The sequence below is a fragment of the Lepidochelys kempii genome, chromosome 14, assembly GCF_965140265.1.
Source record: "Lepidochelys kempii isolate rLepKem1 chromosome 14, rLepKem1.hap2, whole genome shotgun sequence".
Lineage (NCBI taxonomy): Eukaryota > Metazoa > Chordata > Testudines > Cheloniidae > Lepidochelys > Lepidochelys kempii.
In genome coordinates, this window is record NC_133269.1 from 41652017 (window position 1) to 41668395 (window position 16379).

General features: G+C 48.7%; 1 protein-coding gene across 4 annotated transcripts; it reads right to left on the reverse strand.

The window, feature by feature from the left end:
• Positions 1-2502: 2502 nt before the first annotated feature.
• LOC140897916 (uncharacterized) lies at positions 2503-14315 on the reverse strand. 4 transcript variants are annotated; one of them, XM_073311199.1, is made up of 3 exons: positions 14210-14315; positions 9206-9516; positions 2503-2778 (listed from the first exon to the last, which is right to left on the reverse strand). In XM_073311199.1, the coding sequence occupies exons 1-3, from the start codon at positions 14280-14282 to the stop codon at positions 2515-2517; spliced, it is 648 nt and encodes a 215-aa protein (XP_073167300.1). In that variant the 5' UTR covers positions 14283-14315; the 3' UTR covers positions 2503-2514. The 4 variants fall into 4 exon arrangements, with proteins under 4 accessions (XP_073167300.1, XP_073167302.1, XP_073167303.1 ...); XM_073311201.1 differs by having other exon boundaries at positions 2503-2954; XM_073311202.1 differs by having other exon boundaries at positions 9202-9516.
• Between the last annotated feature and the right edge of the window lie 2064 nt (positions 14316-16379).

A 16379-nucleotide genomic window follows, 5' to 3' on the forward strand; every position in this document is an offset into this window, starting at 1 on the left:
GGTCTAGTTACTATCACATTCAACTTTACAATCGCTGTGTCTGATTGAAGGGCAGGTCTGAAAAGGTCAGAGGTCACTCGAGGAGCTTCAAGTCTCCAATTCTGTCCCTATTGCCTGCTTTGACCAGCTGATCTCACCCCAACACATCCCTCAGGTGGTCGCAGTGGTGAACTCTTTCCCTCTTTTTCTGGATTAGCCGCCAGCATGGGGACAGGATACATGTGGCCAAGGAAATGGAGAGGCATGGGGGTCACTTGCAGAGGCATGCAGAGAACTTGCAGAGTTGCCTGTTAATGCAGCTCCTCTGGGGGAGCACGGTAGGGTACCGTGCACTCAGGGGCATCATTTCAAATTTTGGTGGTGGCGGAGAGGATAATTTCACCATGATTCCAGGGGCTACTTACACACCTGAAAACTCTAGCGTTTTGGCAGATAACTTAGCAAAGAGCTGACAGGAACACTTGCCAGACTGCTTTCCGCGGAAGACAGCTATAAGAATCGATCCAGGGAATGGTTCTGTATCTCTGAGCTGTTTGGACACTTTCAGGGAACATTGCAGATGCAAGACAGAGATCCCCAAAGTTATCCTGGGTAACCCTGAGAGACTTATGGAAAACTAGCAGATACCACATCTCTGCTGTCACTTTGCACTGACAAACTTGGACTGTCCGAATTTGTTCATGTATTTTACCTGCTTTAACCTCTCAAGAACTTTCACATATAAAAGAAAGAAAATTAAATAAATGACATAGTTACACTGATATAGGGCCGTAGCCTAAACCCGACCTCAGAGTTGTCCCATTGAAATGGAATTATTCACAGCAGTCATTAAAGTTAAACATGCACGTAAATGTTTCCAGGGCCAAGATTAAGGCCACAGCTTATGAGAGGGGCAGACACAAGAAGAGAAGAGCTGGGCAAAAACTGAAATACCACTTGGAACTTGGCCCAAACAATGCAGCATGAAAAATAAACTCATCTTGTTATACAGTAATAGAGCTGGTTCAAAATGGTTTTACACTCACAATACAACCTTTTAACTAAAAATGCCACTTGGGATTACAGTGATCATTTAAAAAAAGTTCCTGTTTAAAAAAAAACATTTTGGATTTCTCTGCCCACTTGAGGGAGAACGTGGCATTTTTCCCACCAAAACTAAACAAAAATTTGATCATTAAAAACATTTGCAAATAAGTTTGAAGAATATTGAGGGGGGGGAGAGTGGTTTCTTCTTCAATTTTCATGACCCTCTCCCCCCCTACTATTTTTGACCAGTTCTAATTATGAATAAATGTCTGTCTGTCCATGAATGATAAATATGTCTGCTACTGAAACATTTACAAACAACGGCTCTCCTCAGGAGCACTGAGGTCACATTACGTAGAGAAACACCCAGGCCTGCAGGGTTCACATTCTCAAAGACATAAACCGCCCCAGGACGGGAATGTCACACACAACACAGCGTGACTGGCCCGGGTTGGTTAGGTGCATGTTTTGCTGTTGCTGGGAAATTGTGCTTTTGTGAGGTGGGGGGGAGTTATATTTGAAAGGAGTTCTTCATCCTCTCCCACTCTCAGCCAGGGGTGCCGGAACAGGGGAGACCAGGGCCCACCACTTTTTACTGGCCATAAGTGTGAGCAACTGGATGAGGGGGGAGAGAAGGGAGCGGCGGGGGTGCAGTGTTTTTGGGGGAAGGGGGGGCGTGAAGTGGGAGCTCAGGGAGAAAGGCAGCACGGGGGAGCGCCTCGGAAAGGGGCGGTTTGAGGGGGCTGGACCTCGAGGAGAAGGGGTGGCACAGGGGCTGGGCAACAGTTTGGGTGCCAGCAGACCCCCACACACACTTTTAGGAAGCTTTTGCCCATCCTGCCCTCATCTCAAATAAATTTTTTACGGTAAGAAAACTTTGAGCAACAAGGAGACTCAGAGACCCACAATATAACCGCTAAAATCCTCACCCGCCCCTACAGCTGGGCAAACAGAATTTTTTGGTCGCTGACAACTCCAAAAAAGAGATGGAAAAAAACTGGTTTCAGGTTGAACAAAACTAAATTTTTTCCAAATTTTTGATGAACCAAAAAGCTTTAAAAAACGAAAACAAAAACCCAGGAACATTTCAAGGGTTGTAACTTTTTGAATTTTTAAAATAAAACTAAAGGATGTTTTTAAACAAAAAATGGTTTCAAACTGAAAAATCAAAATGGTTTGTTTGGAAAGCATCTAAACGAAATGCTTTGACTTTTTAAGAACTGGGGGGAGGGTCTGGACGTGAACAATTCAGCAGACCGGATAGGAATTTGCAAACTGCTGAATCTAAAATAGGTTTAGATGAAAAGTTTTGCCCAGTCTAGTCCCCACCATTGAGGGGCATTGTAAGAGGGATCAGCTCTTCTAGTTCCCCAGCCCAAGTCTGTCTCCCTTTACTGGGTCCCTCCCCCCTCTCCGGTTTATGGTTGCCAATTTTAATTGGCCGGATTCCTGAATATTTTATCACATGACAAAATCTTTAATTAAAAATTAATCTTTAATTCCTGCAGACTCCCGGTCATCCTGGAGGACTGGCAATGCTACTCCAGTTTCCTGGGCCACACCCGTGTCCCCACCTAATGGACCCCTTTCTCTGGGTTCCAGGGTGAAGCGTCTGTCCTCCATGAGCAGGTCTCCTTCCCCATTCTCCAGGGCTGGGTCTCGATTCCTGTTTCTGGTTCCCTGGGCCTGGTCCCCGTCCCTGTCACACACTGCGGGGAGCTCAGATTCCTGTGAATCCTGCGGACTTCCAGGCTGCGGGGAGGGATGAGTCAGCACCTTCCAGAAGACGAGTTGCGAGTAGGCAAACGCTTTCCCCCTACCTTTCCAAAACCCACATAGGTATAGTGAGACCAGCACCCCCACCACCCCCACCACCCCCACCACTGCCATCACTCCAAGCACCAGGAGACGACTCCAGGACGCTGGCTCTGAAACAAAAGCGAGAGAAAGGCCCCATGACTAAGGGACTTAATTAAATCATCCCACAGCTGCCATGAGGATCCCAGAAGATGAAGACGTTCCTGGGATACAGTAAGAGCTGAGTTGGGTCGTGTGCACATGGGCAGCACTCAGAGCAGCGGGAATGAGATCTCCAGGCTCATTGCCCCCATCGGCCAACCTGACGGAGGGAGAAAGGTGAGCCCGGCAAAGCAGCCCCTGTTCCAGAGTCTGGGAACTGGGATTTTTAAGATGCTCCAGATGGGGTCCCTCAGGTCTTAAGGTTAGAGGGGACGGTTAGGATCATCTACTCCAGTGTCTCCTGAAGAGTGGGGAAGGGCTATCCATGGTGGGATTTGAAGATGTATACAGGAAAATGGGGGGTGGGGTCGCTAACACATTGCTGACGGGTGAGGGGCACAATTGGTTTCTTTGCCTTGAGGAGGGGGCTCAGCTTTTAAAAGCTTTGGGAACAATAATTTAGTCTGAGCCCTGGCATAACCCAGGCCAGAGAACGTCGCCTACTGATTCCTGCACCCAGTGCAGTGATTTATGACACTGACTTGGCATTGAGAGGGATTTTATCATACGCTGAAATCCAGCTCCAGAAGAGAAAGGGCATTAGAAGCTGAAAGACCCCAGAAGTGGCTCTGGTTTGCTACTCAAAATAACCACCCAGGGCTGATTTTCCCCGGCCCAGCACCTTGCAGTCATGCACCCAGCGCCTAGTAAGTTCGGTGTGCAGGCAGGCTCCCAAATCCAGACAGCGGTACTTCACATCCACTTTGCCCTGGCGTCAGGGACTGCCCTGAGCGCCCATCCTGCAAACACGTACGCACCTGAGCCCTCCCACTGCCATCCAAGGCTACTCCTACGGATGGAGTTAAACACGTGGCTAAAGCGTTTGCAGAGGTTCCAAGGAGCTGAGGCTCTGTGCAAAAGGAACATTACTTCAGTTATTCCAATCTTGGGTTTATGAGATGCTCCTGCCCGCCCTCTTCCTTCACAGCTGAGTCTCCCACCCAGTGGAATTCTCCAAGGAACTTCCCACTCCAAGAGACCCTGGACACTGTGGCCAGCACTAGCTGTCCCTCTGGCCCAATCCCATGCTTCAGGACATAGTCTGAATGCCACAGAGGTCAGTAATTAATTCCCCACCTGCATTTACAGCATGGTAAAACTAGCCATGTATGTTACAGCGGGTTCTTGCTTTCCCTGGAAGCATCAGATATTGTCCCCTGGGCTGGACCAGACAGGACAGCAGCCTGAAATGCCCTGCGGAGGTAAAATTTCCAAGTGCACTTAAGTCACTTTGGTGCTTTTGAAAATTGTGCCCTCTAAAATCAGCCCCGATCCCTGCAGCGGCCACTCCTGTAAGCTGTCAAGTTCTGGCCCATTCCTGTAAGTTTGGGTTTGTGGCATTTAATACAAGCCGCATTAAATGCCACAAAGAACCCTGGGTGGGAAATTTTAAAATGCAACAAGAAAAACAGGAAGAGGAAAAATATACTACACACATGCAAGTTGATCAAGTTCGTGTTGTCATAGGAAACTTAACTTGTGTGTCCAAACCATACAACATTAATGCTGCGCTAATATTGATTTTGCATCTCATTATTTTTAAATAGCAAAGAGAAAAAAATAATTTGCTTAATAACGGTGACATCTGGGCTTTGAGTTTGTTCCCCCAAGCTTCGGCTGGCTGGTGCCTGAAATAGCACCTGGCATAAAACGTAGAGCGCCGCTGAGGCTGCTCTAAGTTACACTGGCTGTCGTGGCAGCCGTTCTGAGTCAGCATTATGCACCACACTCTTTGCTACCACACCACGTCCCCAGACTAAAGATTGGGAGGAGGCAGGTGACACAGGGAGACACACCAGCTTTGTGCTACCTAAGAATTTCTAAGCTGCCCCTTATGGGCAGTGGCATGAGGCCCAGGATCAAACTCCTTGTGCTGTGATGGGTGGGTGAGGGAAGAGTTCTGGGCCCCAGTCCAGCCTGACCCTGATCCTAGTGTGTGTCATTTACACTAGTGCCTGCAGTTCTTTTGGTATTTCTTGCTCACTTTGCATCAGTGTAAAGGTGACACAAAGTGCAAGGCAACAGAGAGTCCAGTCCCCCACACTGTTCGCTTTAACTAGAAGTTTCAATTGCAGCCAAAACTGTGGAGAGATTTAAAAAAACAACCCCAGAATCACAGGAGCTCTGGTAATCAAGTGATCCATCCCGTCTCCCATTCCCAGCTTCTGGCAAATATAGACTAGGGAAACCATCTCTGCCCATGCTAGCTAATAGCAGTTGACGGACCTGTTCCATAAGTTCCATGAACTTATCTAGTTCTTTTTTGAACCCTGTTATAGTCTTGGCCTTCACAACATTCTCTGGCAAGGAGTTCCACAGGTTGACTCTGCATTGTGTGAAGAAATACTTCCTTTTGTTTGTTTTAAACCTGCTGCCTATTCATTTCATTGGGTGACCCCTGGTTCTTGTGTTATGAGAGAGTAAACAACACTTCCTTATTTACTTTCTCCACATCAGTCATGATTTTATACACCTCTATCTTATCCCCCATTAGTCATCTCTTTTCCAAGGTGAAAAGTCCCCAGTCTTATTAATCTCTCCTCATACAGAAGCTGTTCCACGTCCCTAATCATTTTTGTCATCCTTTTCTGTACCTTTTCCAATTCCAATATATCTTTTTGGAGATGGGGCGACCACTGCACGCAGTATTCAAGATGTGGGCATACCGTGGATTTCTATAGAGGCTGTGGTCTCAACACACCAGTAACCTAACCAGTGTCCAACTGGTTTCAGGTTTCCTGGCACAGGAGAGTTCAAGTATTCAAGACGTGGGCGTATCATGGATTTCTATAGGCAATAGGATATTTTCGGTCTTATTATCTATCCCCTTTCCTAATGATTCCCAACATCGTTCGCTTTTTTGACTGCTGCTGCACATGGAGTGGGTGTTTTCAGAGAACTAGCCACAATGACTCCAAGCTCTCTTTCTTGGAGTCATTGGGATGCAATGTTCCACGCAACAAGGAAGGAGGTGGGAGTGGGCCAAGAGGCCGGGAGGGGGAATTCCACCCAGGTTGCGGTCGGGAGAGCGGAGAAAGTACCGCAGTAGCAGGGCCAAGGAGCTGCAGGCAGGATATGACCTCACCAGTGCAAGGAGTCACTGACTGACAAGCACAGCCTTGCGGGATGGAGATGTAAGCAAGCACAAGCTCTCAGGGGACAACAAAGGGAGTTCAGGGTCAGGAACGCCATCCTGGTGACAGGCACTAGGCCTGACCCTTGTGCATGCCCAGCTCGCCGTGACGTCAGGGGGAGTGAGAAGAGGTGCGTGAGAGCTGGGACGAATGGAGGCAGCGAGGCCTAGAGCGCTGGACTCGGAGTCCCGCTGCTGTGGGAAGCGTCTGTACTGAAGGGCTGCAGCAGCTGCAGTGTTTTAAGTGCAGACAGAGCCTGAGCCGTAAAGCAGGTTCCTTCCCACCTCCTCCCTTGGCCGAATACACCCCCTCTGCTTAAACACCGACAGAATCCGCATGCAAAGCGAGTTCTTCTCTAGGCCGTCTACAAGCCTCTCTCCTTGCAACTTGAAGAAAACTGAAGGGTTGACAAACGTTTTTCTGATGCTGCTGCTTACTTCCGCCTAGCCCCTGTTTCTTTTAACAGGTGCACCAGCCTGTCATGGAATGACCTTGCTAAACCGGTTACAAATTCCAGAAACCCGTTCAGTATAATACTTAGATTAATTGGACTGTTAAGTAATTATTTGACAGTGCCTAAGCAACTCCCTCACTGAACCCAGACAAACACGAGTTGCCTGTCTGAGATCATTAAGAGGAAGGGACTGACTTCTTTTAATGATGGAGAATTTGAACGGGGCTGTCCCAGCTGAGTGCTCTGACCACAGGGCTGGGTTAGGACAGCTCCTCTGCCATTTTGCATGGAGCAAGTCAAGTACCTAACTTATTCCTGCAAGATACGACTTAAACAGCATCTAAATCACCTGACTGCAAGAGAGGGGTTTCCCTGGATCACAAGCCACAAGCATCGAACACAGAGAGGGGCAGGGCTTAGGACACACCCCTGTCATCGACATCTCCCCTTGGCTAGCATAGGTGGCTCCCCCCAGAGCATGCTGGTTTTTGGGGATCACAGTTTTTTGCCCCTGAACTCATCCCCTTAATTGACACTCTGCACTCGCGTTGGGAGGCCCCAAACAGGGCTCCTCAATCAGCCAAGGGCTTGTCCTTGGCCGTAGCCAACTCTGCTGTGCCAGCTCCCTGTGGTCCATTTTTGGTCAATTGTGGCACAAGCCATCAGGCAGTCTGAGAAGATCCGGAGCAACTGGATGCTGCCCTCAAGCTCACACTGACCTCAGTGGGAGCTGGGACGGGCATGTGAAATACAGGCAGGGAGGAGAGAGGCTACTGGGGAAGGAAATCTCCCATCACAAGCTACTTCCCATCCCCTTTGGCCTCATCACGAGCTTCCTCCTCAGTACCGGAGGTCCCAGACACAGTAGGTGGGAATGAGCTGGGCTCTGGAACCAGACAATAAGGAGGAAAGTGTTGGAGAGGGCTCCGTATACCATGTGCCTGATTCTCCTCTTCTTGCCTGCACTGCAGAAGTTGGCCTAAGGGGGAGGTGCTGATCTAGGGGCCAGAAGTGCCTGGTTCAATTCCAGCCTCTGCCCCGGAGCCCTTTGATTATTTGGGGGGAGGGATAGCTCAGTGGTTTGAGCATTGGCCTGCTAAACCCAGGGTTGTGAGTTCAATCCTTGAGGGGGCCATTTAGGGATCTGGGGCAGAAATTGGGGACTGGTCCTGCTTTGAGCAGGGGGGTGGACTAGATGACCTCCTGAGGTCCCTTCCAACCCTGATATTCTATTATTCTATCTAGGGCCAGATACTCAAAGGTATTTGCATTCCTGAAGATGCAGGTAGGTCACTAATGGGATTTTCAAAAGTCATTAACTACCATCTTCAATGAGAAGTTAGGCAGCTGCGTGCTTTTGAAAATTCCCCTACATGCCTATTTGCAGCTTTAGGTGCCTAAATATCTCTGACAATCTGGCCCTTAGGCCCAGATCCTCCAAGGTATTTAGGCATCCGATTCCTGTTGATCTTTGAAGATCTGGGCCTCAGAGACTAGGATGACAGTGGCCAGAGATAAAACAGATCACGGCATACCACGTATTTCCTAGGGATTTCAGCGCAGACCCTTCATGAAAGTTTGCTCCTGATCCCGCAGTCAGACAGAGCCAGCGGTATGTTAACGAGCAGCCTGATGAACAAAAGACTTGCTAGCCACCATAAAAATAAAAGTCACCCCGTGGCCTATACAACACATGCCACTTTCCCTGCGAGCCCTTGGGATGCTTTAAACCTTGCCTGCACTGCAGAAACTTTGCAAATATGGACGGCAGGTATCGTAGGCAGGGGGAGCCTGTGATTCCCCAGACAGCCTACCATGGCCCTGCCCACGCTCTGCCCCCAGGCCAGGCCCCCTCCTGCTGTTCCCAGCGCTCTACCCTGGCTGGGGCTGGCTGGCCTGCCTCCCGCAGGGACTCCGGGCAGCACGCCCCCAGCACCAGCCACCCTGAGTGCCAGGCCTAGGGACGCAGCAACTGCGATGCCCGGAGCGCCGGGCCTGGGGCCTTGCGGTGGGAGTGCTTTGGGCTCCTGCAGGGGCAAGGGGGCAGAAGGGGAGGGGTGGGGCCTTGGGCACAAGGGAAGTGGCCAGGGACTAGCCTCCCCAGGGCGGCCAAGTCACTAGCTGACCATGTTTGCAAAAAACGTTCATTGTTACTAGAGTCAGTGGTCGGAACATCGGTGGGCCGAGTGTAGACAAGGCTCCTGCTCTGGCACAACAGGATTTACACCTTCCTGGTTCTTTGCCCTAGCTCTAATGCCAGTCCCGTCATTGGTTATGGCAGCCTGGGGGCTGCTCTAGTGTGCCCCGGCTGGCAGGGGGCCCTCAGGGACCATCCATCCACTGAGAATAGCCAGAGTGCATTGTGGTCTGGCTAGTTCCTCTCCTCACGCATTCCCACATGACATGCCCCTTGGGCTGGGGCTGCAGAGGAGATGGCTCTCCCAGCTCAATGTCTGCTGGCGTCTTCCATATTCTGGGAGTTTATAGGATGTTTCCACAGGCTTTACACGGCCTGAGAAGTGCAAGGGGAGCAGAGTTTTTTCTGGGGTCACTGAGTGCACAACTTACCCACCACGGTAAAGTTTACGACAGCCACACACTTCCTGTACATTTCATCTTGAATCCTGTAAACTCCTTCAGCCCCTTTGCTCACGTTCTCCATCTTGAAGTATCCACCAGAAAAGGAGAGTGTCTCCTTGAAGGAACTGAGGACTGTTTGGGAGCCCTCATTAGAGGAGTAAATGACATCTTCCCACGAACTGGAGGTGTTATATTTCTGCACGAAGAAAGACGTCTCTGAAATGGAGCTGGCATTCGGTATGGAGGTGTTCACAGAGCTGCCTTCGGGCTCAGCCACGTGGACAATCAGACAATCTTCGCGAGCTGTGAGATTTCAAGCAAGTAGTATTTTAGTTTGGCTTGGCAATCCTGGGTCAGGGACTGACGTGGGGGGTGGGAGACAATAAAGGGAAAGGGTCTGCGAAAGGGCGTCCCTTACAATAAATCGTTCAACCAGTCACTGTTTCAGTGCGATGCTTTGTAGATGCTCACAGAGAGGCTCTCCTACCAGCTATGAATTTTGGACACTCTGGCTCCCTGCTGGGACCAGCTTTGCTATTCACTTGCAACCAGGGTGGATAAAAATCAATGATTAAAAAAAATCAAAAAAATTGGATTTTTGATAAAATGACTTTTGCCCCTCAAAAAGCAATCTAAAGATAGTTTTAATTAAGATCCATGATGAGAGATCTTTGAGCTATACTGGAATAGGGATTATAAATTCTAATTCTATAGTATGAGACAATATATTCATGAAATGTTTAAGAAAAGTTTTGTACATGAGTTCCAATAGTTGATGGATTAGGGACCCAATTTTATGGGATTCCACAGGCTTCTGTATAGATTATTTAGGTTAATCTTTCCATCTACCCAATGGGACTCAGTGCTCAGTCTAGAAGATCCCATCAGAGATGCTTAGTTTCCCAGTTCTCAAACTGTGGCTTTGTGTCTCCAGAGGTAACATGCTTGTTAACAGCCAAAATGTTTTAAAATAATATAGAGAGGTGAGAAATAACAGACCTCACCTCTATTGTCCCTCTGCAAATTTGTGTACAGAGTCAATCCCTTCCCTCTCTCTCAAAGTGCAAAGTTTCAAAAAGTTCAATGAATAGAAGATTGTTGGGGGCGGAATAGATCTGGACAAGGATAAGTCTGGAGATAAATGTGAGAAGGGAGGGACGTGTGTTTTGTTGAAATATTATATGTTTGCTGTTGAAGAAAAAAATCCAGAATACTTAATGTTGTTGTTTTATTAAATAAAACAATTTAAATGTCTGCCTGGTGATGTTCTCCTCCTATTACAGCCTGGCAAGAAAATCCTCCAAATATTAACAATTAACCTGTTGAATTGGAGATATTTATGAAGTCATTGGGAGGGGAACTATCTGTGTCAATAACCTTGGGTAAATGAAATAACCAAACAATCATTCATTTTCTCATACAGCTGTAAAACTAATCTGAAAAGTTTTCAGAATAAATCACTGTTTACAAATGTATAGTGTGTACCTTTCAAAAATGAAACCTACATCTATCTGAGTTGTGAAGAACATGTATTAAGGTTATAACAACCAACAATACACTTTTATGTAGAAATCCATGATTAAATCGAGCTTTAAATCAAATCCACCCTGTTTTTGCTGACCAACAGGCAGTTCTGCTCCCCAGGCCCTTCTGGGATGTCACTGCCCCAAACTCAGCTGTTAGAGAACCAGGAAATGCTCAGCTAAGATCTTCCCCATGTAACACTAGGAAAGAATCTTAGCACTACAGGAGAAAACAAACCACAGAGCTCTGCTAACCAGGAGGAGCTCAGTTATAGGTGCCAGTTCCCCCATATAACCTTAACTCTGTCCTCTTGGAATGCCACTTTATTGTATCTTGCAGAGTTTTGCCAACTCACAGCCTTCAAATATCAGCAGGTTGCCTTAAAAATCATGAAATATTTAAAAATAATAAATTTGTGGTGGGGTCTGCTTTTTCATCTTTTGAGTTTTGAGCCTCAGGGGGGTCGGGGGAGAGAAGGGAGCAGGGGAAGTCACTTTTTTCAAGTCTTCCTACATAAACCCCATATTTTGGTTAAAATAAATGGATGTGCTTGTCACAGGACTCCAGGCTCTGGGGCTTTTAGAAAATCAAACACCAAATACCGTGAGATGCATGACAAAAATCAGGGGAGTTGCCAACAGTGGGAATGAGGAATATTTGCCTAAGTCACAGGGAACTAATTGTAGGGAATCCTCTAATTAATGCATCGTTAGGCTCTTTAGCTCTTGCCCCTGTGGAGGTAGAGGCCATGGGTACCCCAGGAACATCAGTGGTCTTGTGCCTGAAGATACCTCTCCCCTTGACAACCCTCCACTCCCCACCCATTGCACTTCATGGGATTCTGCTGTAGGGCGGTACAACGGGAAGCGTGTAATGCAATCATTCTTGTGTCTTTCCGTTCATTCTTGGTCCTGTAATGACACTGAAGTGCCAGGCCTTCAGCAGCTGCAGTTAGAGCTAGAGGGTCTCACACTCTTGTGCATCAGGCCATGTTTATAGAGCCCTGTGCGGGTACAAAATTTGTTTCTGCACACGATCCACGGCTACGAAGCAGATCTCTGCAGATTTGCAGGGCGCTGCCCATTTATGCCTGGATCTAGGAGCCGAACTCTGGGGATTATTTTGCAAAACCTGCTCAAGACTTTTAGAGCTTTTTCCTAGCAAACCATGGCATTTTTTAAACCCCCGACATTCCATGACTGAGCAAAACATCTCCAGGAATATCAACAACACTGTGTTAGGATATAGATATTCAGGCCTGTCTGTAAAGGCCTATACTCTAAGAATTTAGGTGTATTCTTATCGCTTGGCTAGTTCTAGAGGTATAAAAGAAAGAATCAAAATCACTGTCTGCTGGTGTAAGGGCCTTCTCTTACTGTGACAGTTTGTGGCCCTGTTCTTAGGCTAAGGCCTTTGGCTAAGCAGCAGAGGCAGCCATAAGCTGGGAAGCGACCGGTCACCTCCTCACATTCCAAACTAGTCACATTGAAATAAGGTGCTATTGGGCTGTTAGGCACTATCAGGACAGGATTGTATTCCTATCACCTCCAGAGAAAGGGAAGTACCTAGAAAATGTAAAAGGAAACTTAGTTTGATAGCATCCTGTCTGGCAAGAACTCACATCCCAGCTATTGATAAGTGAAATCCTCACTTCTGTATTGTCCTGTCATTATAGTTCCCACTTTGCTATTGTTTGTCTGTATAATCTCTCTGGTTCTGTGATTGTTCCTGTCTGCTGTATAATTAATTTTGCTGGGTGTAAACTAATTAAGGTGGTGGGATATAATTGGTTACATAATCATGTTACAATATGTTAGGATTGGTTAGTTAAATTTCAGGAAAATGATTGGTTAAGGTATAGCTAAGCAGAACTCAAGTTTTACTATATAATCTGTAGTCAATGAGGAAGTGAGTGGGTGTGGGTGGGCATGGGCATGTGGGTAAGGCAGATGGGAACAGGGAATGGGGGTAAGAAAACTGGAATCATGTTTGGCTCAGGGTAGGAATGGGAACAGGGAATGGGAGTAAGGAAGTTGGAATCATGTTTGGCTAAGGGTAGGAATGGGAACAGGGACACAGGTAAGGCTCTGTGGTGTCAGAGCTGGGAAGGAGGATACTAAGGAAGGAAACTGGAATCATGCTTGCTGGAAGTTCACCCCAATAAACATTGAATTGTTTGCACCTTTGGACTTCGGGTATTGTTGCTCTCTGTTCATGCGAGAAGGACCAGGGAAGTAAGTGGGTGAAGGAATAAGCCCCCTAACACGCTGGCTCTGAGAGAGGTAGGACTCTTCTTAAACAAAATTATTTTAAACGAACAACTTGCTACAAAAGAGTTTGAGATACTTGCTGTGGCAGAACAAAGGGGGTTTTGATCTAAAAGAATGTGACCCCAGACTTCTTACAATTCGTTCTACACACGTGGGGCTTGTGCATTTTCTGCTGGGGCTTGTCCGGACAAAGAGCCAGAGCTCAGCCCTAACAATCAACCGGGAGAGCGGAGTCAGAGGTGAGGAAGGCCTGGGAAGATCCTGAGACAGTGAATGAAGGGGTGTCACATTCACCTGCTCCTTCCTGTAGGTAGATCACAGCAAGATCTAGAGGTGGGTGCTGGGGTTTCCCTGCGATGAGTGAGCAGCGTGCAATTAACAAGGGCAGCTTCTCACACACACACACCCCCATCACGCCATGCACACCTATCACGCCGGCACCAGATCGGATTTCATCTCATGCATTTACCCAGCACATCTCTGCAAGCAGATTATAACTCGCAGCGTCCATAACTCCAGTTAACTCTGCAGTGAGGACATGCTCCCCCACCCGCACGAGACCTTAAAACCCAAGGTCCACTCCCCCTGCTAGAGAAGACACCCGCTTCAAATCTGCCCCACCCCCAGTTCCCTAACCTGGGGCTTGCCAGGGGATTCCCTGCTTGTGATCAAGCGGGGCTGGCTGGATGCAAGGCGCTGGCCAATCCTCTGTCTCCAGCTGCTAAACTGCATTCAAAGAAACTTTACCAAATAATCCCTCTCCCCCCTCCTCTGTATGTTCTTTCCATGGCTCTTCCCTCTCTCCCTTTTCTCTGCGTCTCTAAGTGTCACCTGTTCAGCCAGCAGCTGGGGATTTGCAAATAAAAATAAAATAACTGGACCAAAAAGCCCCCAAATATTTTCTGTAAAATCGACATGGGCAGGACCACCGGCCTGAAGCGGCTTCCATCCTATCCAGGGTTTACAGTTTGGCTCAGTGCCTCTCTGCCCCCTCACGGTACAAATTGTTCCAGCACCCCTGGGTGGGACAGGGCCTGAAGAAAGGGGCATGCAGAGGTGTTGGGAACACATGGGCCCTGCAGCTGCACCCCCCCCCCCAGCTCTACCTTCTCTAACCCCCGGACAACACACAGCCCCCTCCCCTTTTCTGCTTTGGACTCCAGCCCCACTGAACAGTCCGGAGGGGAGGTGGAATCTCTTACCTGATGTGTCGTCCAAAAACCCAGACGGGCGGCCTAGAAGGAAGAGCCCCAGAAACACCCGGACCCATGGCATGGCAGAGGCGCAAAAGGAACGGGTGAGATCAGCAGCAACTTCACCAGAAGCTAAGTCCAGCCCACTATCACCTGACTCTACGAAAGCGCAGTAAACTGGTGGTGTAAACGGGGCATGGGCAGTTCCACCAGACGATCAACAGAGCGGGCTAGAGATTAATTTAACAACTCTGGAACCGCTTTGCAATGGGATGAGAGTTTTCCGAGCCATGCTTTGCTTCCTGAGGCGGTCAAGATTTTAGCTTTACTAGAGGATTGTAAAGGATTCGGGCACTTAACCCGCCCCCAACCCCCCCGACACACACCCCGCTCCCCCGAATGTTGCAGCTTTGTTGCAAGTAGAAAAAGCTGGCTATGGCTTTGCTAGCTTGATTTTGACCTCAGCCCTCCAGTTTCATCCCCCTACCCGCAAACTTCTTGAAGTTTCTCATGCCTGCGTCATACTTGTCTGAGAAGTCGGAAGCAAATCAAAGCGATCAGGAGACAAACAGGAACAATGAACCCAGGCTGTGTTAAAAAAATGTCTAACTTGATTTTTTTTTTTAAGTGAGTCATAGCTCAAAACCAGTTTGAGCTGTGGGGAAAGTGTCAGAGGACTTATAACTCTTGGCACTTGTAACTCACACACACAAAACTTTGCAAGGGAAGTTCACAGTTGAAAAGGAAGTTAGGACGAAGAGGGAAAGCTATACTGCCTAATTATCACAATGAGTCTAAAGGCTCTGTCTTTGTTCTATTGTCCAGGGATGTCTCTTGGGAAATGGCTTCATGAGTCTAAAGTATCACTGATTTTAATGTACTTATTTGGCTGCCCCTACGGGTGTGCTCGGGTTAACTGACACAGCTAGACATCAAATACACCAGCTGTGCTGAGAGCCGGCCACCCCGTGTAAACAGCTGCCCTAGAGGTAAGCCAGGGGAGAACCAGTCCCATGCTTTCAGCTAAGACACTGGCCACCCTGGGGATTTCAGCCAGTGCACTGGCCAGCCACAGCCATAGCTGCCCCAGCGTAAAAGCCTAGTGTAGACAGGTGAAGCCTCAATACACTGGGATGAGCTGCACCAGCGCAAACCCCAGCCCTGCCTGCATTAGAGCCCCAACCTTACAGGGGGGGCACGGAGAGACAAGAGAGGGAATCAGGCAGGGGTGGGGAGAGAGAGCAGGAAGGGAGAGTCCAACGCTCCCCAGAGCAAGGCAGGCCAGGGAACCCCTTCTCCCCCCACCCCCTCCCTGGCAAGCCCAGAGCAGCATCAGCTCCCCTGTCTCTGCTCAGCCTGCAGAAGCAATGGCAACAGCAAGGCTATCAGCTACAGAGCTGGGACCCCCACCCCAAGCCCCTTGGGAGTGGAAAAGGCAACAGTCGACAAGCACCTGCTTCTGGTCAGCACCTAGTGTCTGTGCATCAGCTAGAACTGCTCTGCAGCACCCCCTGCTGGCCAAGCTTGGCACTGCAGGCAGCACTCCCCTGCCTCAGTTTCCTTCCTTCAGAGTCCCCACTAATTCTGCACACTCATGCTGGAGATGTAGCTTAACCCTCCAGCCAAGTCACAAACCAAGTCACCCTGGCAGGGGTTAACAAAAGCCCAGCCAAACAAGTCTCAGTAAACAAAAAGTTTCCTCAGTCCTACCCTCCTGGCCCTGTTCCCAGCCCCCTTCTGGGCTACCTACCTCCTAGAGTCTTTCTGGCTGCAGGAGAGAGACCCCAAATTGGTCCCCCCCGTTCTCAGCTCCTGCTGGACCTTCTCTTTTCCAGTGTAGAGCCCTGCACCTCAGGCTGGTGCCCCCCCCCAACTAGGGGCCACCTGCAGACCCTAGCTCAGAGCCCTCCACAGACCAAGCCTGTTTGGCCACTCTCCGACCTTTTATAAGGCCTAGGGTCTATTACATTATCACCTGACCCTCTTAGTCCCACCCCTGAGAAGCAGCTAATTAATAATGGCACAGGTGGGGCTGGTCTCATTTCCCTTTCAAGGGGCCAGTCAGCCTGTAACAGTCGACAGTGCTGCCAACCCCACCCATTCCAAAATCATGAGCCAGATACCCCCAAAATCACCAGACTGGCTTCAAAATCATATTTTAAATTTGGGGGGTTGAGCC

Excerpts from the sequence above, each read along its gene's own strand:
- LOC140897916 (XM_073311198.1), bottom strand. The coding sequence starts at position 14,282 with ATGCCATGGGTCCGGGTGTTTCTGGGGCTCTTCCTTCTAGGCCGCCCG. Across the intron at positions 9,517-14,209 it reads GTTTTTGGACGACACATCAG|CTCGCGAAGATTGTCTGATT; the intron begins GTAAGAGATTCC and ends GAAATCTCACAG. Across the intron at positions 2,955-9,201 it reads CGTAAACTTTACCGTGGTGG|AGCCAGCGTCCTGGAGTCGT; the intron begins GTAAGTTGTGCA and ends CTTTTGTTTCAG.